Genomic DNA, 24,780 nt, shown 5'->3' on the forward strand with positions numbered 1-24,780 from the left:
CAACAACCAGGACTTAGACCTGGCCAAAGCCTGGAGCCAGGAACTAATCCAGGTCTCCCAAGTACTTAACCCATTATCACCTACTGCCTCCCAGGGTATGTATTAGCAGGAGGCTGGATCAGACTCAGAGGATCCAGGCCTCCAGCCAGGGACTCTAATGTGGGTGGGATACAAGCATACCAGAGACATCTTCGCTGCTGTTTCTGGGGAGAAATTGTCATTTCCTCTTTGCGCTTTTCCTTTGTTTTCTGTTGCTTCTCCTCTGGATCTCTGTTCCTTGTATAAGCAGGATACATTTTCCTGACATAGAGTAGAAGACTTGCGCTTGGTTCAGATGCTTCTGTTTGCTCCCACCTGCACTGTTCCTCTGTGCACGACTCAAAGCTTCCATTTCTGTTGTCAGATGTTGGTGTCCTGCAGGTGGACCTTTGAGCTATGCTGCACAGACCTGAGTCTGAAAGGACCTGGGTGTTTTGTTAAGCAGTGTGGGCAGCATACCGCAATGGCAGGCAACACCTGCCTACTCTCTGCCTGGAAAGAGAAGTATATGGGCCTGGAGTTGTGTGCTCTGCATGAACACTTGTGTGGATCTGCACTGGTTTTCAGACTTGCCTATCTCTTATTCCATGGTAGTTTCCCTATGGCCTCTCCAAGTCCTGCCCAGTTCCTTGGATTCTCAGCTGCTGAGCCCCCAGCCTCCTCTGCCTCTTATAGAGGTATACTTTGTTGCCTGGATCAACTTCTACCTTTTAGATAGATCTGTAATCCAGCCTCCTACTGTCCCCAGGCAGCTGCAGCTGTTGGCTTACTGGTACAGTTCAAGTCATGCCCTGCACCCAGGGCTGGGGAACATCAAGCCTGTGGGCTGTGTAAGGGCCACAAAATCATTTGATCTGGCCTTGTGAAGGCAGCCACAATGGGACTTGAAATTCAATGCATCTATAGCAGGCTGATTTTTAAATTGGTAACTTTTAAAATTTTTATGCATTTATTTTGAAAGTTAGAGTTGTGGAGTAAGAACACACACACACACACACACACACACACACATACATACATGCACGGAAGAGAGACACAGAGAGAGAGAGAGAGAGAGAGAGAGACAGAGAGAGATATCATCCACTGGTATACTCCTCAAATGGCTGCAGTGGCAAATGACAGGCCAAGCTAAAGTCAGGAGTTTCACAGGTCTCCGAAGTTGGTGATGGGGACCCAAACACTTGGGCTATCTCTGTTATTTTTTCCCAGGCCAGTAACAGTTAACTGGACCAAAAGTGGAGCAGTGGGGACACCAACTGGCATCCATTTGGGATGTCAGCACCGGTGTAGGCAGTGGTTAACCCATCACAACACTGACTCCAAGTTGATAATTTTGTATGACCTACAAAGGATATTATATATCCAATTGGCCCTTGGAAGGAAAATGGTTTCCTACTCTGGCCTCTTAATCCTCAGTGCCTGTGAATGTGATCTTATTTGCAAATAGCATCTTTTCAGGATAAGATCTGAAGATGTAGAAGAAAGGTGGACCCAGTTGGATGGTATCCTTGCTTTCTGTTCCTGGTATATAAAGATGAGATACAGGCGAGCATACAGACAACAGGGCAAGATCTTAGAAACCAACAGAAAGGGTAGGAGTACATACAGCTTTTAGGTGCCACATCCCTGCCCACTGTCAGTTCTTTCATCCATAGAGTGAATTCTAAGTAGCAGGTGCACAAATGCAGAGCCTTCTGCACCTCAGACAGCTTTCCTCAAACATGAAGACCTCAACATTTGTGGAACCAGCCTATCCCTTTACTATCACAGAACCAGCCCTGCAGGGGGTCACCCTTCTTTGGCTTCATCTCTTGGATCAGCTTAACGTGCTTTCTTCAGATGTTTCTGAAATCGCTTATTTTAAGCCTTTTGATTCAAAACAGAATTATTCAGGCTTTTTTTCTTTTTTTGGCTTTCTGGCTCTGCATTTTGTGTCTTCAACCCTTTCACAGTGATTTTCGGCTTTCTATAAGGCAGGCATGCCTGAGCCTGTCACTGATGCATGCGGCACACTTGGAACAGTCATGCGTCCTCTAAGACTGTTTTCCTTGAAGCTTCCTAAGACCTTTAGGAGTTCACAATTTGAACCCCACACACATGGCCAGAGGCCCATTTTGATGCTTTCCTCGCACTTTTTGGATAAAAAGGTGAGAAATTCTGTGACCATGGTTTAGGATAGCATGGTTCTTTAAAAATTTGAAGGAGTTATGGAGAGAAAATGTGAGATTGCCCAACCACTTGCTCACTCCCCAGATGGCTGCAACAGCTATGAGCAAAGAGCTTCTTCCGGATCTCCCACATGGGTATAAAGGCCCAAGGCTTTGGGCCCTCCTCCTCTGCTTTCCCATGCCACAGAGAAATAAATGGGAAGTGGAGCAATCAGGACTTGAATTAGTACCCATGTGGGATGCTGGCACCACATGGGGAGGATTAGCTTGCTATACCACTGCAACAGCCCTAGGGGAACCTGGTTCTGTTAGACTGTATCGTGGGAGAGTCGACTGTGGCTTGTCCATGCTGAGTGCCTACAGACCTCATTTCCAGAAGCAGCAAAGGAGGCTCTGGTCTTTCTCAGCACCTCCTATGTTGGCTTGATTGTTGTACCTTTCCCCCCGGCTCATCTTTAACAGATGCCACTGATGGTAGAAATCTGTCGCACACAGTGTTTTGACACCTGTTTACAGTATGTCATGTCGTACCTATCTGTGTCCTCAAACATTTACTATTCCTTTATGGCAGTAGTATTCAGTCTTCTAGTTTTTATTTTGTTTTAAGGAACAGTGTATAATACACTGTCGCTCTCTGCAGTTCTGCTCCTGTACAGAAGAACTTGTTTCTGCTTTGTAAATGTAACATAGTACCTGTGAACCAACCTCGCCTGGTCACTCCTCTCTCTTACTCTCCCCAGCCTCTGATCACCACCGTTCTCCTCTCTCCTTCTGGGAGGCTGCTGTTTTCAGATTTCACGTATGAGTGGCATCAGGCTGCACCTGTCTTTGTGCTTGGCCTCCTTTAAAAAAAAAAAGATTTGTTTACTTTTATTGGAAAGTCAGATATACAAAGAGAAGGAGAGAAGGAGAGACAGAGAGGAAGATCTTCCGTCCGCTGATTCACTCCCCAAGCAGCTGCAACAGCCTGAGCTGAACCGATCCAAAGCCAGGAGCTTCTTCCGGGTCTCCCACGCAGGTGTAGAGTCCCAAGGCTTTGGTCCGTCCTCGACTGCTTTTCCAGGCCACAAGCAGGGAGCAGAATGGGAAGCAGGGCCGCTGGGATTAGAACCAATATGCATATGGGATTCCTGCGTGTGCAAAGCAAGGGCTTTAGCTGCTAGGCTTTGGTGCCAGGCCTGTGTTTAGTCTCTTTTAAACACTGTGACCTCTAGTTCCATCCATGTTGTTGCAAAAGACAACAGATTTGCCCCTTTTTAAATTTTTTTTTTTATGTATTTGAAAGGCACAGTTACAGAGAGAGGGAGAGACAGAGAAATCTTCCATCCAGTCATTGACTTCCCAGAAGACCGCAATGGCTTAGACTGGGCCAGTTGGAAAACCAGGAGCTTTTTCTGGGTCTGCCATGTGGGCCCATAAACCCCAGGACTCGGGCCATCCTCCGCTGCTTTCTCAGGCTCATTGGCAGGGAGCTGGATCAGAAGCGGAGCAGCCCCAGGCTCAAACCAGTCTCCATAAGGAATGCTGACACTGCAGATGGCAGCTTTATAGGCTACCCCACAGTGCAGGACTCTGCCCTTTGTTTTTAACTGCCCTGGATCTAACATTTGGATGCAAAGAGATCTCTGTCCAGTTCCTGGGCTTGTTGTGGGCTGTCTGTTCCTAGTGTGTGGTCCTCAGATGTAGGCATTATCTGAGGACTTGGTGGACATGCAGATTCTAAGCCTACAAGATCCACTTCCTGCAACTTGCCCCAGGCCTGCTGAACTGGGCTGTGAGTCTGGTCATGGGGCCTATGTTGTAACCAGCTGCTCCGAAGCTTGAGACATGCCACGTTAAGCCCACCTGGCAGGTTTCTCCTGTTCCTTACCTCCTCACAAAAAGACTTTCAGTCTTTCTGCAGAGATTTTTTTTCAATCTGTTCAGTTTCCCTGGGAATCTTATTTCATTCCATTCTAAAGCGCCGCCTCTTTCTTACCCTTCTCGAATGGTCTTCCCTATGCTGAATGCCCCTTCTTGATGTTTGAGAATAGCTATTTTTGACCCCAGAATTTCTATGCATGACTTTATAGCCTTGGTCTGAGGCAAGGGCTTCTCCTCTGGCCCCAAAGAGCCATGGGGGCGCGTTTGTGTCCTGAAGGCCGCATGGCCTTCCCGGGGGCTCTAGCAGGTGCACAAGGACCTATGGCTGCTGCCTCAGAGAGATTATTGCTTGTTTCTTTTTCCCAAAAAAATAATTTTAGCTCTTTCTGACAATTTCCCCAGTCCTGCGAAAAGCAACACTCAGTGATTTTTTTTGAGCCTTATTTAGAAAACGTAAAGTCACACCTTTTACTGGAAAGTCTTCTATATACGGATTAGCAATGCAGAGCGACTAAAGTTAATAAATGCCAAGTTTCTCCGAAAACCAAGAAAAAGTGGTGATGCAGGAGTGGAAAATACCAGTTTCTGAAACAGTAGAACATTCTCCCGGGAAGCCCTGCTTGGGGCTTGTGAAAAAGACTCAACTGGCTAATCTCCCACCTTCCAGTGCAGCATCCTATTTGGGCATCGATTCATGTCCTGGATACTCCATTTCCCATCCAGCTCCCCACTTGTTGCCTGGGAAAACAGTCGAGGACGGCCCAAAGCCTTGGGTCTCTGTACCCACATGGGAGACACAGAAGTTCCTGGTTCCTGACTTCAAATCAGCTCAGCTCCAGCTGTTGCAGCCAGTTGGGGAGTAAACCAAGAGATGAAAGATTTTTTTCTCTGTCTCTCCTTCTCTCTGTAAAATCTGCCTCTCCAATAAAAATAAATAGATCTTAAAAAAAAAAAAAGCCACAAGGCAGCACCAGAGAATATTTTGAATGATTCTAAGGAGAAGGTTGGCTATCTACAGAGCAAGGAGTTTGCTGGATGAGCTTGGGCAGGGACCATCTTTTTTCAGGAATAGAACATCATTCACACTAGCTCTGTATAAGGGCACTTATTGGAAAGCTATGAAGACATGTGATGGAAAGCCCAGGCATACAGTTGCGGAGTACTCATCCTGTCTGGCACCTGTGATGTGCCATGTCCACTTGTTTCTCTGGGTTGTCCTCTGCAGCTAGGGTGGGAGAAACCCCTCCCCCCGCCCCGGTCCTGCTCCACAAAGCTCTCAGCTGATCCACATCACAGTGGCCAGGTGATCACACACCCAGTCTACATGACAGGAACTCTGTAGCTTGGACTATTCTTAAAGAAGACTCTTGATCACATATCAAAGCATTTGGGGTTTTTTTCAGATGCTATTTTATAAGCTGGGTTGTTACTTTTACAGGAAAATTACTTGATCTCTGGCTTTTGCCATTTCTACCTTTTGGAGACCACACTTCAAACGGTCTTCACACAAGATCATATTTTTCTGGATTGCTCTTACAGGCTGTTTTTTCTTTCTTGCAAGGTTTAACCCAGATGGAGTTTAATTTCAGAGAAGATGTTAAAAGTGGACCTACTTTAATAATTTTCAAATAGGTCGCCTGCCGTTCTAACAGCATTCATTGACTGAGTTAGCCTTCTGGCCTTGCTGAGACACACCTCAACCATATTGCTCTGGTTTGCTGTGATTTGGTCTCTGAACTGGAGAAACTCTAGAGAAACTCTGGAGAAACTCTGTTGAAACTCTAGAGTCTTGCGTTAATGGTACTAAGAGGGTGGAACTAAGAAGTGACCTAGAGGGGGTGGTGCTTAGCATGTGGAAGATTGGCACCAGAAGGTGATTCTTTCAAGGAGGGCTGTTAGATAAGCCTGAGATGTCCCAGTCTCTCTCTCTCTCTCTCTCTCTCTCTCTCTCTCTCTCTCTCTCTCTCTGTCGCTCACTCATTCTCCCTGTTTTCTGCTCACCAGTAGCCATTGCTTAAGTCTGCTTCATGCTGTTTGGGCTTTGAACTTCCAAAACAATATAGGAAAAAAATCCCTTTCCCTTAAGAAATTTGCTGCCTCGGGAATTCTGTTATGGTTTTTGAAAAGCTGAGTAATGGATGCTAGTCTGCTTCAGTCTGTTTCTTGTCTATTTGTTAATTCTTCTCTTTATTCCTTTATCAACGCTGCACAATTCTCTCTCTTTTTAGGCATCTGTTTATTTATCTGAATGACAGAGCGAGATCTACTGGTCCACTCCTCAAATGTCTGCAGCAGCCAGGCCTAGGACAGGTCAAAGCTGGGAGCCTGGAACTCACTCCAGTCTTCCATGAGTGGCAGGAACCCACGAACTTGGGTCATTACCTGTTGTCTCCCAGATGTCATAGCAAGAAGCTGGATCAGAAGCTTGGAGTAGCCAGGACTCAAACCAGGCATTCTTCAGTCTAACGCTCTCCCAACTGAGATACTCCGGCCACTCAAACCAGGCATTCTGATAGGGGATGCAGGTGTCCCAAGTAGTGACCTAACCCACTGCTGTGCTACACTGCCCATTGCTTCACTCCATCTTTCCATCATGGAAACCTATCAGGTACAATGGTTTTTCCCATCCTCAGATGTCCAAAGTGGATGCCTGGAGCCACAGATATTCCTGAACTCTTTACACTCAGGGCTTTCCCCTCCCCTTATAACACCTATCTACGATAAAGTTTGAGTTCTTAATTGGGCTCAGTAAGGGATTAACAGCAATAATAATTTGCTGCAATCAAGGGTTTGTGAATGTGGTCTCTCTTACTCAAAATAGCTTACTTTGACTTTCTCACCTAACAGAAATACTTTGCAGCTCCTCTGTGACAGTTCTGACTTGCCAGCATCAGCTCCCCTGACACTTTGAGATTGTCATCATATAAAATAAGTGTAGGTTGAACTCAAGCACTGTGAGAACGAGATGGTTGGACCCATAGCAAGAGTTCACTAGTGGGAGAGAGTATATGTGGACTGATACTCCAGGCCAAGGTAGTGTGAGATGGAGTAGGTAGGATGGAGCAGGATGGGTGGGATGTTATCATGCTACTAGTCACAAGAGTGCACAATGTAAGACTTTTGCATTCTTTCATTTAGACTGCTTGGTGTAATATTTCCAGACTGCAGCTGGCCACAGGTGACCGAACCCACAGATAGCAGAATTGAGGATGGGGAAAGAGTGTCGTACTGGGTACAAGCTCTGAGAGGGGTGTATTTTGCCAATATCAGCTTCTTGCTTGGCTTTCCTTTTTTAGGACCGAAACTCCAGCAAATGTCTCTGGAATATTCTTTCAGCCTACATAAGCAAATGCATTTGAATCACTCTTTTTTATGATAGTGAGAACCTCTGCATGCTTTGCTGTAGTTGTCTTGAATGCCTTGAAGCAGGATCAGTCTTCTGTTGGGGGAGCAGGGGGGCTGGGGGGAGACTTAGTTTGCTCCCCAGGAGGTTTCTGCCTTCCCTAACAGGTTCCCCCCAGATTCCCTTCTGTTGACATCACTGCACTGCCAGGACTGCTTGATAGCCATCTCCACATTGCTTTAGTAAGAGCAGCATTCCTGCGCGTTTTCCCAGCCCCTCCCCTCACTAGGGCCTGTCGGATCTTCAAAGATCTCATTCATCTGGTGAGTGAAGAATTAGTGTCTTGTAGCCTTAGCTCATGTGTCTTCAGCCTTGAGTGGGAACATGTTGGTTGATTTGAGTGGGAACATGTTGGTCGATCAATTGTAATTGTTTTCTGATAAACCAGCTGAGTAGGTTCTTTGCCTTTCTAAAATTGTGCTGCAGGCTGCTTTGTAATTCGCAGGATATCAAGAGAATCGAGACTCTGTTTTCCCGGCCCCCTTCTTAGTCTCGCTGTCTCTCAAGTTTTCCTTTGATTGCCATCATACACAGGTGTGGGGCAGGGGGAGCAAGTGCAGTTACTAATCAGCCAGTAGTGATGGTAACCGAACTTAGTTCTCATAGCTGCTTCATTCATCCATGAAAAGCTTTCTTTACTGAGCTGAGCCTGTGCAGGTGAAGCAACCACACACAACACTAGCATCCCCTATTAGAGCGCCAGTTCAAGCCCTAGCTGCTCTGTTCACCATCCAGTTCCCTGCTCATGTGCCGGGAAAATTGACAGATGATGGTCCAGCCCCCCACCACTCACATAGGAGACCTGGAGGGATCCTGGCTTCAGGTTGGCCCTGCCTTGGCCTTTGCAGTCACAGGGACGTAATCAGCAATGGAAGAGCTCTCTGTCTCTCCCTCTCTCCATCACTCTACCTTTCTTTTTTTTTTAATTTACTTTGTTTTTATTAGAAAGTCAGATATACAGAGAGGAGGAGAGACAGAGAGGAAGATCTTCTGTCCATTGATTCACTCCCCAAGTGACTACAACAGATGGAGCTGCACTAATCCAAAGCCAGGAGCCTGGAGCCTCTTTTGGGTCTCCCACATGGGTGTAGGGTCCCAAAGCTTTGGGGTGTCCTCAACTGCTTTCCCAGGCCACAGCTGGGAGATGGATGGGAAGCTGGGCTGCAGGGATTAGAACCAGCGACCATATGGGATCCTGGCACATACAAGGCAAGGACTTTAGCCACTAGGCTACCATCTGGGACCTCACTCTACCTTTCAAATAAATAAATGCATATTTTTTTTTAAAAAAACCTACACTTAATGATTGCCTGCTGTAGTCAGTACCCAGGGACACTAGGAGCTGGCATCTCAGGGAACATCTGTTGGGAGTGATGGGCAGGAAGGCAGGCTGTGGAGGGAGGAAGACATCATACATCCACTAGGCATAGCAAGATACTTTATGTGGTCATCCCAAGCAGTGTCCTGTCTGCTAGGCCTGACACCTGTCCCAGAAAGTCCCATTTTCATCAGTAAATAATTTTATGGGAAGTGTATATTCCCAGCAGTGAGATGGGTAAAGCAGTGTTGGGGAGGATATTCACCTTGGTTCTAATTGGGCCTCATCGCTGGGTATCAGAACAGAGAAAGGCCAGGCAGATGTGAATGTTGAAGTTCAAGTGGGACTTACAAGAGCAGACTGGAAAAGAACTGCGACCATCAAGCTCAGTCAGTGCGAGATGTCCCTGTCTCCCAGAAACCCAGGGCCAGGGCTCTGAGCTCTGTGCTTTAGGGCTTCCAAGGATGATGGTGTGTGTGGATCAATACCTAGTGGTCACCCAGAGCCCCAGGACTGAAGCCTGGATGAGGTCTGAGGACAGAAGTGGGGGGTGAATGAATGAACTGGCAGCCCTGGGTGCAGGGTAGGCAGGAGAAGGGACACCGGGGACAATTCCAGGAAGGTTCCAGCTGGACATGCACCTGCTTCTGGCACCAGCAAAGAGGAGTTCCATTGTCCCCATGTTGAGGAGGGGGCAGACAGGAGAAGGTAGGGTCCTCTGGGCATAAGGTAACTCACCTGTCTCTGATTTTTTGGTTTGGATTTTTTTTTTTTCCAGCTCTGTCCATCTTCTTCTACTCTGCCTCATGCCAAGATTTCTGAAATTCTCAAGGTGATTTTTGTTTCTTTTTCCTTTGACCAGAGACCACCTGGGATCGGCCCAGCAGCACCCCTGGAATTCCAGCCAGCCCTGGCCCGCACAGGAGCTCTCTGCCTCCGACAGGTACCGTCCACTCGTACAGGTGGCTGGGAGGGACCACACGTCCATCCCCTTGGAAAGGCTGGAACTCTGGGTCTCGGGGTCTTATACACCAAACTGAGGGGTGGGGGGATCAGGCCTGGGAGTTCCCGGATGGCACTGCCAGAAACAGCCTCTTGTGCTTACCATCTCATGGGGGAAGGGAAAGTGGTGGGTGGGTGGGTGTAGTGATCATCGGAGCTCTTGTCTGAAAGTAGGGGCAGTGCTAAAGGGAGACAGGTGGGATGGGGCAGAATGTCTGTGTGGATGTGCGTTCTCCATCTGCTGAGGAAATCAAGAGCAGGTAGTGGAAGTTGTATGTTCCTTTTGGGAGGTGGGAGGTCTTATCCGAGGGGGCAATTGGGAGAGTGAGATTCCAGCAGACAGCTTACAAGACACAGCAGTGGGGAGGATGCCTTCTGACTGTTTGTTACAGGATGGTTAAGCGTTGCCTCTTCCCAGAAGCCTTCCCTGGTTGCTCACACTGCATTTTGGATCTCAGCCACTTGCTGTTTGTTGGTCCTCAGGGTTTCTTCTCCCTGCACATTGTTGCAGTTACCTGAGGGTGAGGAGGACCTTGTTTCTTGCTTCCTATTGTGGAATCCCCAGCCCCTAGCCACATCCTGACTTCCTTGTTGAGTGAATTCACTCATGCCTCCCCCACTACCTGGATGTCCACAGCGTTTTGAACCTGAACAGTTAACTCAGTAGCAGAGGATGGCGGGCAACTGCAGCATAGACAGCTTGAGAATGTGGCAGGTGCAACTGTGCAGAAGTGGGGAGGCAGGCAGGAGGAGAAGGGACAGAAGACGGGGTGCCCACCCTGGCATCTGTGCCAGGGGAGGTGGAACCTCTGTAATGTTCTTAGAATAAAAAGCAAGCAGAGGTGTAAAAGGTTTCCTATAGCAACAGAGGCAGCAAAAGGGAGGAGATCATGAGAGGACCCGTAAATCCAGCATGGGGACAGCAGGGCACTTACTGCTCTTCCAGAACAGGCTCACCACTGCTACATTAAATCAATAAAAGCATCCACGTGCATTATGTAGAGATAGGAAAGTTGCCAGTGAAAGACGGGAGAGGTGATGAGAGGGGACGGTGTTCCCTTTTGAAAATCTTTCTACGTTTCTGAAAATGTATCATTTCTACTACACACATACACACTTAAACAATGATTTCCTTTAAAAAAGGAACTGGGGAGGAAGAGAGAGATGGGACTGCACCTGCTATGTTCTCAGGCTACCTATGTGGAAGTTCCCAGCTGTCCCTCTGCTGCCAGGCTGGCTGCCCAAGTCCAAGACCAATACACGAACGTGGTTTAGGCCCCATGGGATGGTAGAGACATTCCTTCACTCCCTCAGCAGGGAGCCTCAACCGTTCTTAGCGACTGGTTAGGTCAGTCCCTAGACATGGTCCGCACAGTCTTCCCGGGTGCCAGTGACAACAGGCAGATGCCAGCATACTGGCCTGCTGTCCCTGGTTGCTCCCGTGTATTTTATAACAATGAAAATGCTAGTGTGAATAATGTGAATTAACATGCATGAGCTGTGGCTTGTTTTTGCAAGAAAGACCCCACTGTGTCTTCAGGCCCACGTGGTCCCTGGGTTAGGATGGGATGGCTTCAGGGGCAGAATTAGGTTGGGATATGTGCATACAACAGGTATGTCTGCCATGCCTGCATGTCAGTGCAGCTGGCCGGGTCTTGCCCCCTCTGAATCCTGAGGTTGTCTCTTCTTCTGTCCCTCCGCCCTGTTCCCTCTCCCCTGGCCGTCTGTTGGTGGGGGTCAGACCCCAAAGGAAGGCTGGCCTCTGGATGTGGCCAGCTTCCTCCTTCCCTCAGTGCTGGGCTGGGTGTCCGGCCGGTGAGGGAAGCAGGGTAAGGAGGGTTGGGCACTGCCAAGATGACTTAGGTGGGACTAAGCATGCGTGTGGACATTGATACTTCCTCTCCCCACCCCCAGGGCTGGGAGGGCCCAAGGTGAAGTCCTTGGAAAAGGGCTTTGTGGTCAGATTCTGTCTACACTGCTCAAACCTTCCTGACTGGCATTGCTGGCTGAGTGCAGGTGCAGTAGGTATCTAATGGGTGGGTGCCAGGAAGGCTGCTGACTGACTCAAAATGCACAGGCAGGCCCCCACAGCAGTCATCCAGCTCTGGGTGTCCGTGGTGCCAGGACACGGAGACTGTGCTCTCTGTCTCGCCTCAGGGACACACCAGGACTCCATTTTTTTTTTTAAATGTCACCTCCTCCAAGAAGCCTTCCCTGGCTACTCAGTTCAGAAACACACACCCCCTCTTTTATTCTGGATCCCAGCCACGTGTTGCTTTCTTTGCTGTCTCAGCTTGCAGAGCCCTAGCACTGATTCTAACCCCCACCACTTCTTGGTGTTACTACATTTTAATATGCCAAAAAATCAGATCCATCCTGTAGCCAATGGCATGCCCTCATTGATTTGGAAGCAGAATGATAGACAGCAGGCAAAACGGGGGCCTTGGCTTGTCGCTTTTCTCTCCCAGGTTTCTCTCCATTCTCACCTTAACGCCTGACAATAGACTTTTCTAGTGTCTTATTACTTGCAGGAGTTTGGGTCCAATGGTGGAGCAAAGGATAGAGACAGAATCCCCTGTCTGCCCTAGAGCCTAGTGGTTCTATTCTTTTGTTCCTCTTCCTGCCTCTGCAGCAGCCTGAGTGATGGAGACCCAAGAAAGTGACATTTAAGCCAAGGTTGAATGCCAACGAGGAGACGGATGTGTGGAATACCAGGGGCTTCTAGGCCAGAGACCAAACAGTATCAGGAGCAAGCTTGGCACACCTGAGAGCAGAAAACAGGCCAGTGTGTCTGGAGGGTGGAGGACAAGCAGGCCAGTGGTGTGAGATGAAGTGCAGGAAAAGTTAAAGGGATGCTGTGTCCACCATGCTTGGTCAGCCAGCCAGGGAAAAGGGGGCTACCATTTCCCTCTGAGCCTTAGGGTCTCCTTATTGAAGTCTCCAGGCTACACTTGGCTCTCAGGCTGTCTGCCCTTGACAGGGATCAAAGTTGCCTGCAAGGAAGGGGGAGGAGGCAGGCGGCGAGGCCAGGGATCCAGCGGCAGTGAGGAAAAGTCTGCTGCAGAAGTTGGCCACAGGCATCCTCTCTGGTCACTGCTGAGGAAAGACATGGAAAACTGGATCAGGAAGTATCAGCCAGGGAGAACCGCAGACAAACCCAGCCAAGCCAGACCTTTGTGGAGATCCATGGTGGAGCAACCAAAGGGCCCCGCCTTGCTCCTGTGTTCTAGTCCCATGGGTTTGGGGGAAAGGGGATGGGGAACTTGGAGGGCCACCCAGGGCAGCGCTGCCTCGTGCTTCCCACTGCAGTTACTGGATCCACAGGGATCTGGAAGCATCCGTTCCCTCCCCCAGTTGTCTGCACTCTTTTGTTTGAGATTTATATTATGTATTTGAAAGGCAGAGTGACAGAAAAAGAAGAAGGGAGAGAAGGAGACAGGCAGAGAGAGAGAGAGAGATCTTACGTCCACTGGTCCATTCTCCACGTGGCTGTAATGGCTGGTGCTGATCCAGGCTGCAGACTGGAGTCAAGAACTGGCATCTAGGTGCCCCACATGGGTGGGTGACGGGGCTTCAAGTACTTGGGCTGTCTTCTGCTGATTTACCAGGTGTGTTAGCTGCCTCAGAAGTGGAAGAGCCAGGGCTTGAACCAGAGATGCTGATGTTGCTGATGGCGGCTTGTCCCACTGCAACACCAGCCACTGGTTTCACGATTTGAGTGTAGGATGCTGTTTTGGGTCAGACCAAGAACTGCTCCTGTGTCACCTCCGTTAGTATTTCCAGTGATGGGAGCTATGAATGTACACAAAGCAATACTTCAACCCTATACACGAAACCAGCCCCAAGAGGAACTGTCATTCTTCCTGCACTCACTGGCTGGTATCTCAGATGCTCTGTGATGGCTTAAGCTTGACTCCTATACACAGCCCTCACTCAACCTAGGGGAATTTTTAAAGCTTAATGCTGTTTTTGCCACTTTGGGGACCATTTTAGACTTGCAGGAAAGTTGTCAGGTCAGTACAGAGAGTCTCCACCTACCACGACTCAGTTTCTCATGTTATCCTCTTACATAAGCACAATCCATTGTTTTTGAAAAACCCAGGGAATCAACACTGGTCATTTGTACAGTTTCCTACACATTGGACCTTGTTTGGCTTTCAGGCACTTTTTCACTGGAGTTCTTTTTCCTGTTATGAGGTCCAATTCTGGAAACCACATTGTGTTTTGATTTTATTCAAATTTGATTTGTTTAAACAACCACCTGTGGCATGCTTGTGGCTTGTGGCTACTGCTTCCAACACTACGCAGTGTGTGGAGGGTGAATTCCTTTCTTAGTCTCCAGCCTGGGATGTGCATGAACTTGTGTTTGCATTTGTCATTGTTTTGTTTGCTTTTAAATTTATTTAAGAGAGAGAGAGAAAACAAAACTTCCATTCCCTGATTCACTTCCCAGATGCTCCCAACAGCCCAAGGTTGGATCAGGGCCAAGGCCAGGAGCATAGAGCAGGTCTCTGAGGCAGGTGGCAGGAACCCAAACTCTGAAGCCATCACCACTGCCTCTTCTCATAGGGAGATTGGACAACAAAAACATAAAGCCTGTTCTAAGGAAAGAGTGAAAGTCGGGTGTGTTTTAACAGGAAGTCAACATTGAACCTAGAGCCAAAAAGCACTCCAAGATGGGATGCAAGGGTCCCAGCCTGCATGCTAACCCCCTGGACAAGTATCCATCCCCTAGATTTTTCTTGAAGCTAGGGAAGACTGATTTTTGTTAATTTCTTTCTTTCTTTCTTTCTTTTTTTTTTTAATTTGGTAGGCAGTTTATACAGAAAGAAGAAGTAGAGAGAGAAGAGCTTCTATTTGCCAATTCACTTCCTAACTGGCTACAATGGCCGGAGCTAAGCTCAGTCTGAAGGCAGGAGCCAAGAACTTCATCGGGGTCTCCCATGTGGGTGCAGGGGCCCAAGAACTAGGGTCATCCTCTGTCGCTTTCCCAGGCCATAAGCAGAGAGCTGGATTAGAAGTGGAGTGGCCGGGACACCAACCAACATCCACATGGGGTGCTGGCATCACTGAGTGGAGGTGCCACCACACTGACCCCGGAGACTGATTTTTAACTGAAGTTGTTGAGGGGGCAGAGGGGGCTTGTGGGAGTGGGCTTCAGAACAGCTGGATTTAGGATCTGGCTTTGTCCGACTTTGGCACTGGCATGCCCAGAGGTATCCTCCTCTGGCTTCCAGCAGAAGCCTAGGGGAGCCGAATTAAAGGTGTCAATGACCAAGGCCATCACAGAGGGGCAACCTGCTTCTGATCCTCTGGCACCAGCTTGGAATGTGCAAGCAGACAGCAGCGCTGCCCCCAGTGGGCACTTTCCTGTACCCTCAAAACCACTGTTTGTGTCAACCTAGAGAAAATCAGAGAGACAGACAGATGGAGAAAGATGGCTCATCCTCTGGTTTACCCCCCAGATGCCAGGACTGGGCCAGGCCAAAGCCACGAGCTTGGACCCAGTCGGGTCTGCCTTGAGATGGAGTGAGATCCAGTTCCTAGAGCCATTTATGTCTTCCTTCCCAGAGTGTATATCGGCAGGAAGCTGAAATCAGAAGCAAAGGAACCAAGACTTGAACCCCAATACAGAGAGGGGTGTCCCAAGTAGGGACTTAAGTACCCACCCCAACTCCCAGAGAAGAAGTTGCTGGATTTATTTCAAAATGAGTGGGGAGGAGTGGGACCAAGCTAAAGGATATATTGAAGAGGAGGGCTAGCCACTCACAGCATCCCATGTTGGAGCACAGGTTCAAATTCCCGGCTGCTATGCTTCCCATCCAGCTCCCTGCTAATGCACCTGGGAAAGCAGCAGAGGATAGCCCAGGAGCTTGGGCTCCTGCACCCATGTGGCAGACCCGGATGAAGTTCATGGCTTCTGTGCAGCTCAGCCCTGGCTGCTTCAACCATTTGGGAAGTGAACAGAGATGGAAGATTTTGTAAATCTCAATCAATCTCTCTCTCTCTCTCTCTCTCTCTCTCTCTCTCCTCTCTCTCTCCTCTCTCTGCTTTCAGCCTGCCTTTCAAATAAATGAAATAATCTTTGAAAAAAATGGAGGAGTTACTGGCTCTTCTCTGTGCCATAGTCTGTTCATAGCTTCCCCTAGGCAACTTGTTTTTCCACTTTTTATCCACTTCTCCCAAGCGCAGCTTCCTTTTCCTCCTTCCTACACTGTCCCATCTTTCCCTTGTACCCTGCTGGGACTGACTGATGGCCTGCTCAGCTAAGCAGAAGATGGAAATGGCAATGTCTGTGTTTGTATTTATGATGAAAGTTACTGAAGTAACGAGCTGGGGCTTTCTGTTCCTGCTTTGAAAACCAGCTGAGTCGTTAAAGCATCTCATGTTTTTCTCACTTTCATTCCCGAATTGACCCTGTTCCTATAAGAAGATGAGTGGCCTTGAACCAATGTTATTTCCTCTGGAGAGCAGAAGCTTCCAGAGCACCCCCTCATGCCTTTATGTGTCCTGTCATGGTGACCCCGGGTGACTGGGGAGCTCAGCGGCCAGACACTGCCCACATTGGAGCGCTCATGGCTGAGGGCTGCAAGGATTGTGTGAGCCAAGGTTCACCTAGGTCTTTGCCCCTTCGCCAATCCCTGCTCTGAGTGAGCCTGGGAATATTAGAGTGAAAGGCAGCAAGACGGGGCATCAGAGAAGAGCTGCTGTGTGGGGAGAAACGGCTGAATGGGTAATTAGCTTTTCTTTCCCAGTAATTGTTTTGACATGAGCGGTAATTAGCCAACAGCTGACAGTTCAGAATTGGAGTGGGAACAGGAGGTTGGATTAGGGGCAGAATGCCTGTGCATCTTGTAGTTCTGGTCACTGTAAGCCCAGAGCCCTGGGGGCTTCGGGGCAGAAGGCAGAGACTGAATGGCACAGTGACTGCCCTTTGGTGTGCCTGGAAGAAGGGAGAGGCACCGAGGTCTACAAGGCGTGCAAGGACCCAGCCTCATCAGATACAGCAGCTTACAATCCACCCTCCCAGGTAAAGAGTGTATGTGTCTCATTTTCATCCTCCCAGTGTAACGGTGATTAAGGTTTTGCGTATTCCTTGCTCATTGTTAGGGTCAGGAAAATGCTGGCATTGTAAAATTGACCAGGAAACTTGCCACAAGTTTCCATGCTCTGCAGTATGGCTTGTGCCTGGCCATTGCTTCCCTAAAAGGGTTTGGTTGAATTTGTCCATAAAACCATCTGGATGCAGTGTTTTTGCTGGCAGAAGGAATTTTTTTTTTTTTTTTTTTTTTTTGCCCCCAACGGTTTTGCTCTCTTTGGCATGCGTAGTGTCTTTGGAAACCATGTTGCTTGTTTGAGTTGTATGGAAGGTTTGGTTTTAATTATTAGCAGAGAATTAGCAATCATATATTCTTGTGGTTTTCCAAAGTCCCCCGCTGTAGTGGCTGTGCTTTCGTGTTTTTCCAGATGCTGAGCGTTTCACACTCTCAAATCTGGCTTTGTCATAGGCTTTATCATTGTGATTTCTACCCGCTCGGCACACACACACACACACACACACACGTCTGGTATTGTTTGTGTCATCATCTTTCTTAGCTCCTTCATTTCTGTTGCCCTGTTCCTCCCCCGCCCTGTTAAATTCCTGCCCCTGTTCACCTTTGGTTTACTTTCCTCTTCTTTTTCTAAAATCTGCAGTTGCACACGTGCTCCATTTGTTGTTGTTCTTTGGGTTTGGTAATGAAATCATGAAGGCTCTGGCTTTTCCTGTAAGTATCATTCAGTCCGTATCTCATTGATGTTAATGGGCTCTTCCTTGTTATTGTCTAAATATCATGTAATTACAGTCTTAAATTCCCTTTTGACCTGAGATTATGTAAGAGGGCATTAAGAAATCTTTCCAAGTGCTTGGAAGGGTTGGGAGAATGAGAAGCTTGCGTATTTATTCTTTCATTAGGAATATCTGCTTGGATTGCTTTCCAATCAAAGAGCTTGGCCTGGGGTTTTAATGTGTGTTGTTATTCAATGATGGTTCAGTTCGTTTGTGGCCAGCTTTTTTTTTTAAGCCTCCCATGGTGCCTTGGCAAAGGATGCCATCTTTGTAGACGCCAATGTTGGATGCTGTCATTCAGTATCTTTTTTTAAAGTGTTCTGGCCTTTGGTCTGTTCCCCAGTCCTACACTGAAATCCAGGGCCTGGGGTTTTCCACTGTGGCTGTTTACATTTTTCCTCATTCAAGCTTTATCAATTTCAGGGCTATTTAGCCGACACAGTCCAACATCTTCCTGGTATAGCCTTGCACCTGTCTGAGTAGATTCCTCCTCCATCCTCTCTGCCTGTTCCCTGTTGCTCTTGGAATTCCGACCCTCCCTCTCATTTGGCCTTTCTTCCAGAGTGGATGTTATCAGGTTGTGGCCAGCTGCTTTGGGCCCTGGGCATGGATCAGGCCTACAGCTTTCCTTGTGTTCTTGTTTCTTGTTCCCCTGAGCCATGGAAGGTGAGGCTGCAGTGTGCCCAGGGACGTGCGTTCTTACCCTTCCTCCGGGCCTGGGGCGGACCTGTGGCCAGGGAGAAGGCTCACTGCACGCAGGCCCTCTGGGCGTGTGTCCGTGCTGGCAATGACCCTAGACTTTCCTCTGCAATCTGTGGTAGGTGCGGTGTAACCCCCCGCATGAGAAAGGTTTTTCACAAAGTGGTCCTAGCATCCCTAGACTTGTTGCTTGCTTCCAGCCAAATTATAGGTGGAACATCTTTTACCTGAAATGCTTGGAATCAAAAGTGTTTGGGATTTGGGGATTTTTTTTTTTTTAAACAGTTACAGAGAGAGAGAGGGAGATACACACATACATGCATACAGAGAGAGAGTGAGATATAATATCTTTTATCCATTGGTTCACGCTCCAGTGGATGTAATAGCCACCACCAGGACAGGATGAAGCTAGGCACCAGGAGCTTCACATGGGTCTCCCATGTTGGTAGCAGGCATCCACATACTTGGGCCATCTTCTGCTGCTTTTCCCAGGCACACTAGCTGGGAGCTGGATCAGAAGAGGAGCAGCTGGGACTGGAACCAGCCCTCGTAGGAGATGCCATCTACATAATGAGATTTCTTGAGGATGGAACCCAAGGCTGGACATGGAATTCATGGGTGTTTTATTTAGGCCCCAGAGAGCCTGCCAGGAATTTTCAGAAATATGTTTTAGCAACTTTGTGCTCACAATGAGGATTCATCCTGTGGAGTTTCTTTCTTTGCTTCCATCTCCTATCAGATCTCAGAAAGGTTCAGATTCCAGAGCCTTTTGGATTAGGGATGCCCAACTAACCTAAGCTCTGTACAAATCTTCCAAAATCCATCTCTTCCTCAAAGTAAAGTAAAATCTCTGAAACACTTCTGGTCTCAAGCATTTTGCCTAAGAGTGGCAGATGGCAGGAGGGTCAGTAGGCACCACAGAGAGGAGCTGTCCCTGACTACAGCTGATAAAATGTGGCTATCACGGTGGGAATCCCATGACCATACCTACTGCTGAGTGCATGCCTCACACTCTTGGACTCTAAAAAAGCCCAGTCCCCTGGGAATTCAGTAATTTGGGTGCTGAGGATCAGTGAGATGTTTTCTGCTCATTTCAGCCATGCACCTGTTGCTGGGAGCCCCAGATGCTCCTGGGCATGCAACAGCTCTAGGAACCAGGGAAGGAGACAGGACTGCCATGACTGACCGTTAGGACACCTGTCTGGCCCACACCTCTTCTGAGCCATATCTCTGTCCCCGCAGTGAATGGATACCACGCATCAGGGACCCCAGCACACCCTCCCGAGACTGCCCACATGAGTCTCCGAAAGTCTACCGCTGGTGATTCCCAGGTAAGGGACACGACCTGTTAAGGGTGAGGAGGAAGGGTCCAGGGGTTCCTGTTTCTTGCCATTCTGCCAGCCTGTAGCAGAAGTCCCAGCTTTCTTTGTGTGGGGGGCGGGATATGTGGACTGTCTTCTAAAGCATGGGGCAGACCTGAAAGTCGAGGGAGAAGGCCCACAGGCCCTCTTCCAAATACGACTGTCCTGGCAATGACCTCAGACTGTTGGGGTCCTGAGCAAGCCCCGGAGGAGTTCCTTCAAGGTGGGCATGTGGGAGTCCTGGTAGGTAGGGGTAGTTCTGCACCTATGAGAGGAAACTGGTGAGCTTAAGTCTGTTGAAGTGGGGAACAGGTTGGGTTATCGTGGTTTGTTTCTTTTCTAGAAATGGCAGGTGTTCTGGAGAAGGGGCTGCTGGGGCTGGAGTTGCCCTGACCAGGATGGAGGGCTCATGCTATGTGGAGTCCCGATTTCCCATCACGTGAAGACATGGGTGACCCAGGCAGTTGCCTTGTCTTAGTCCTAGGCTGGGAGTTGGTCCAATTTGATGATCTATTTGGCTAAGCCAACACAGAGGCAGCTGTGGGATGGGGGAACACGCATCTGTGGGAGAAACCCAGCTTTCTCACTGGCCATCCCAGTTGGCACTGCACCAACGTGAGTGGTGATGTCGGCACCCATTTCTTGTTATGCCTGTGGTGTCTGAGGCTCACCCTGGGCTCTAGGGACTTGGTGCCTGTTCGTGACCCAAGAGGACCAGGGTGCAGCACAGGGCTCTGTTTTTTTCAACTGGCCCGGAGGCAAGGCTGGCACTGCTGACCTGGAAGGATTTAGATTCAGTCAATGACACAGAGAGCTGATGTGTTTGCCCCCTGCATTCCTTTGCCCATGGCACCCATCCCAGATCAGCCCTGCAGAATCCCCATGGAGTACACGGCTCTGTCCATCTGTGGGAAAAGGAACAGTTTGGTGCCAAACCCCAAGAGCGTTTCAGAAGACTTCATCCCTGTTGCCCTTTCACAGCAAGCAAAGCTAGCCATCCTTGGGAAGAGAACCTTCCAGCCCCTAAATCCTTTTTTCCTTCCTGGATGGAAGATGACCCACCCCTTTACCTCTGTGAAATTTTTATTCAGTCCCTTGGAATCAGACGTAGCACGGTATAGGCTGAGTGATAACTCAGAAACGTGCAGTAGAAGTCTGGTGGGCAGGGAATGGCGGGGCATTCTGCTGCTGTGCCTGTTCTGGAGAGAGCTGCAGAGAGCTGGCTCAGGTGCAGGGCTGTTCTTGCACATAGCACTGGACTCAATCCTGCCGTACAGCGATAAGGGATAGACTGCAGTACTGGACATCCAGCCAGCCAGCCCACGATCTGATGTCACCATTATGAACCATCCTTCCGAAGAACATGTAATGACTTGGCGGAAGTGCCCACTGTCGGCTATCAAGAAGGAAAACGCAAAGTAGCAGTTGTGTGTAACATTGACAGTTCGTTCGGGAGAGGGAAATCTTTCCGAAAAGGAAGGAAAGAGGGAGAGAAATAAGCCGGAGTGTTGGCGCTGGTCATGTCTGCCTCCAAGACTCTGGGTCTCTGCCAGGAGCTATTTGGTGGCATCTGGAGATGTGATGGTCATCGGGACAGGGGAGGGTGCTTCTGGCATCTGGCACAGATGTCCAGGAATGTTACACAGCACCACTCTACAGAGAGCTCACCTGCTTGATTGCAATTATAACGAAGCTGAGAAATCTTAGCTATGATTATGGGCAACTTTCTTGATGCTTTCCCCTTTTTTTTCAGTTTTCTTAAATGAACACATTTTAGCTTTATAAAAGATACAGTATTGTAAGTTATTTGAAAGGCACAGATAAAGACAAGAGAGAATCTTTCATGTACTGGCTCCCTCCCCAAATGACCACAATGGTCAGAACTGAGCTAGGCCTAAGCCAGAAACCTGAAACTTCTCCGAGTCTCCCATGGGTATGGCAGGGGCCCACATACTTAGGCCATCTTCCACTGCCTTTGCAGATACATTAGCAAGGAGATGGATCAAAAGTGGAGCAGCCAGGACCTGATGTTGTGTGGCATCACAACACCAATATTTATTTTTTATTTATTTATATTTATTTATTTATTTATTATTTATTTATAGTATATTTTTTAGGAAACATAAAAGCTAGAATGAGGGGCCCTGGTGTTGGTGATCCAGGGAAGGCCAGTTCCAGAAGCCCTGGCTTGGGCAGTCAGGGTCATATCAACTCAGGTGGGTCTCCTGTCACATGCTTATTCTGGGTGATATTCTAGAGAATTGGGGTTCCATCAAAGTAACAAAGATACATAACACGGTAAATGGAGAGGGCAGAGGTACATGCATTTGGTCACCAGTTTCTGATTCACTAGGTACAATGTTAGCCTGTCAGGTGGTGGAAATGTTAGCATTTGGCTACAAAAGCTTCTCATTTTCTCCTTCGTTTGTGGATGGACTGAACCGGTTATTCAAAAATCTGTCAACAGTTAAACATAGAAATAGGCTAACACAATTAAGTATTTATTAAAGAATGCTACCCACAAATACCCCTGAGCCCAAGATTCTTCAACAAGTTTGGAGGGAGTTCATACTCTGAAAAAAAACTGCATGAATTTCAAATCAGTTTTGCCCCAGAGTGTACTATCTTTCAATTCCTTGTTTGTTTTTTTCACAAACTTTTTTGAAGCAGCCTGGTACGATCATCTGTCTTCAGTATGCAGAATGATTGATTCATGCTTCCAGATTTAGGGGCTGGAAGGTTCTCTTCTCAAGGATGGCCAGCTTTGCTTGCTGTGAAAGGGCAACAGAACTTGGTTGGTTGTCAGTTATATCTTAATGGTTGTACATAGGAGATTGACAGTGTGGCAAAGCAAGTTAAACTGCCGCCAGAGATGCTGATACCTATATGGGCACCAGTGCAAATCCCAACTGCCCCACTGACAATCCAGTTCCCTGTACCTGGGAGGGCAGCAGAAGATGGACCAAGTGCTTTGGCCCCTGCACCCACATGGGAGACTTGGAGGAAGTTTCAGGCTCCTGGCTTTGGCCTTTTGAGAGGTGAAATGGCTGATACAAGGTCTCTCATTGCCTTTCAAATAAATAAATAAAAATCTAAAAAACAGTAATATATAATAATAACCGAGAGAGACATGAGTGAATGAATGCATGAGTAGATAGGCACATACCCAGCTGGGGCAGTTACAGGTGGATAAAATGGCTTACTGGAGGTTTTAGGGACAAAACCCAGATTACAACTGCAACCTGCAAAACCCTGGGGGACCAATCAGGACAATTAGAACGTTGAGAGGGGGCCAGGCATGCCTCATTTTCATGGAAACCTGGAGTGTGTCCCCTTCATGCTGGGCGGTGAGCAGCACTGAGGGCCAAGTTTCTGCAGGTGCCTACCCCTCCATCTAGGCTTGGAGATGTGGCTGTGTAAGCGCAGATGGTGGTGATCTGGTGCCACCCAGTGGAAGGTTTCAGTTCTGCAGGCAACACTAGGGCTGGCTGGAGGTAGGGCTCAAAGGCTGATGAACCCTCTCTCATCTTGCCGCTGCTGGCCAAGCCAGGTACTACCCCTTCACACCTAGCAGGACTCACCTTGTATTGTTTTGGCCTCCCGTGAGCTTCTACCAGGAAGCGTATCTGCCAGATACAAGAGGGAGGAAAGAGGCTGGGTCTAAGAGTTTGGACACTGAGGAAGAGAAGTGTTGGAGGTAGAGAACAAGAGATGCTCTCTTCAACAGTCCCCTCACCCTTCCCCCACACGTTCATCAGCAGAGGTTCTGTCACACATGCTCTGAAGACCCAGGCTTGTGGTGCAGGTTGGCATCGAGATGTCAGGAATGCAATCCTTAGGACACCAAGAAGGGCTGATGAGCCGGAGTTTTGCTCAGCAGAGAGACAAGGGTTGAGGCTGATGGGGAACAGCATTTCCGGTGCAGAGAACAGCAGATGTGGATGCTTGGAGGTCGGAAGGAGGGCAAGGCTTTTGTGGGTTGTTTCTTAAGATTTATTTATTTATAGAGCGAGAGAGAGAGAGATCTGGTTTACTCCTCCAAATGGCTGCAACAGCCAGGGCTGGACCGGGCTTCCACATGGGTGCAGGGACCCGTGACCATGGCGCCATCTTCCCCCGCCCTTCCAGACCCATTAGCATGGAGTTGGATCAGAAGTGGAGTAGCAGGACTCGAACCGGTGCCCATTTGGGATGTTGCTGTCACAGGCAACAGGTTAACCCACTTTACCAAGATGTCAGCCCCTCAGGAGGTTTTCAAGGAATTTGTAGAGGTCACATACGGCTGTCACTTAGCAAAGAAGCAGGTGTGGGAAGGGCTGGCTGGAGGAGCCTGTTCCGAATTTTATCCTCATGGCACTGGGAAGCCATCGAGAGGCTTCACACAGCAGCACCTGCCACCGCGGAGGGGCCAGGAGGCCATTCCTACTCTTTAAGCATCCTCTTGCTGATAGTACAGCCATCGACTGGGTCAGGACACCAGGCAGGGAAGAAGCTTAGGAAACAAGAAGAATGGTCTGGAATCATAGTAGAGGATGTTTTTAAGTTGGAGGCAGCTATTTATTACAGTGGTTAAGACACCACTCAGATCGTCCATGTCCCGTACTGGAATGTGCCTGGGTCCCATGCCCAGCTCCACGCCCGACTCCAGCTTCCTGCTGATGCTTGCCCTGGGAGACAGCATGATCGCTCAAGTGGCTGTGTCCCTGCCCCCTGATAGGGGTGCCTCCTTTGTCTTTCTGTCTCTTAAATTAAAAAAACCACAGTACCCTTGCCACTGTCGGCCTTTGCAAGGCTCTGCAGAGCTGGCAGGAATCTGATCATCAAATACCACAGGCCTCTCATTTCGGTTCCCTCCATCCCTAGCGTTTGGCTCATCCTGCTCGGTGCCTGTTGCTGCCTTCCCTCCATACCCTAGATAATCCACAGCAAATTCCTGGCATCCTGTCTGAAATGCAGTGTTTCAGAATACTTCTCAGAGAGAGATAAGAGTGTTGATGTTATCAACACACTTCAGAAAACACTAGTTCAGTAATGTCACAGAATCTGTGTATCAGATCGGATGCAAATTCCTGAATGGCTCGTCAAAATGATGTGCGTGT

General features: G+C 48.6%; 1 protein-coding gene across 4 annotated transcripts in view; it reads left to right on the forward strand.

Annotated features, from left to right (window-relative positions):
* GAS7 (growth arrest specific 7) overlaps positions 1 to 24,780 on the forward strand; it is a 221,357-nt gene that overhangs the window by 165,198 nt on the left and 31,379 nt on the right. For all 4 annotated transcript variants that reach the window (XM_004594742.2, XM_058676589.1, XM_058676590.1 and 1 more), the window contains exons 3-4: positions 9,654 to 9,734; positions 19,563 to 19,651. In XM_004594742.2, the coding sequence (XP_004594799.1) occupies positions 9,654 to 9,734; positions 19,563 to 19,651 (170 nt within the window). The remainder of the gene's footprint in view (positions 1 to 9,653; positions 9,735 to 19,562; positions 19,652 to 24,780) is intronic.

The sequence above is a fragment of the Ochotona princeps genome, chromosome 17, assembly GCF_030435755.1.
Source record: "Ochotona princeps isolate mOchPri1 chromosome 17, mOchPri1.hap1, whole genome shotgun sequence".
Lineage (NCBI taxonomy): Eukaryota > Metazoa > Chordata > Mammalia > Lagomorpha > Ochotonidae > Ochotona > Ochotona princeps.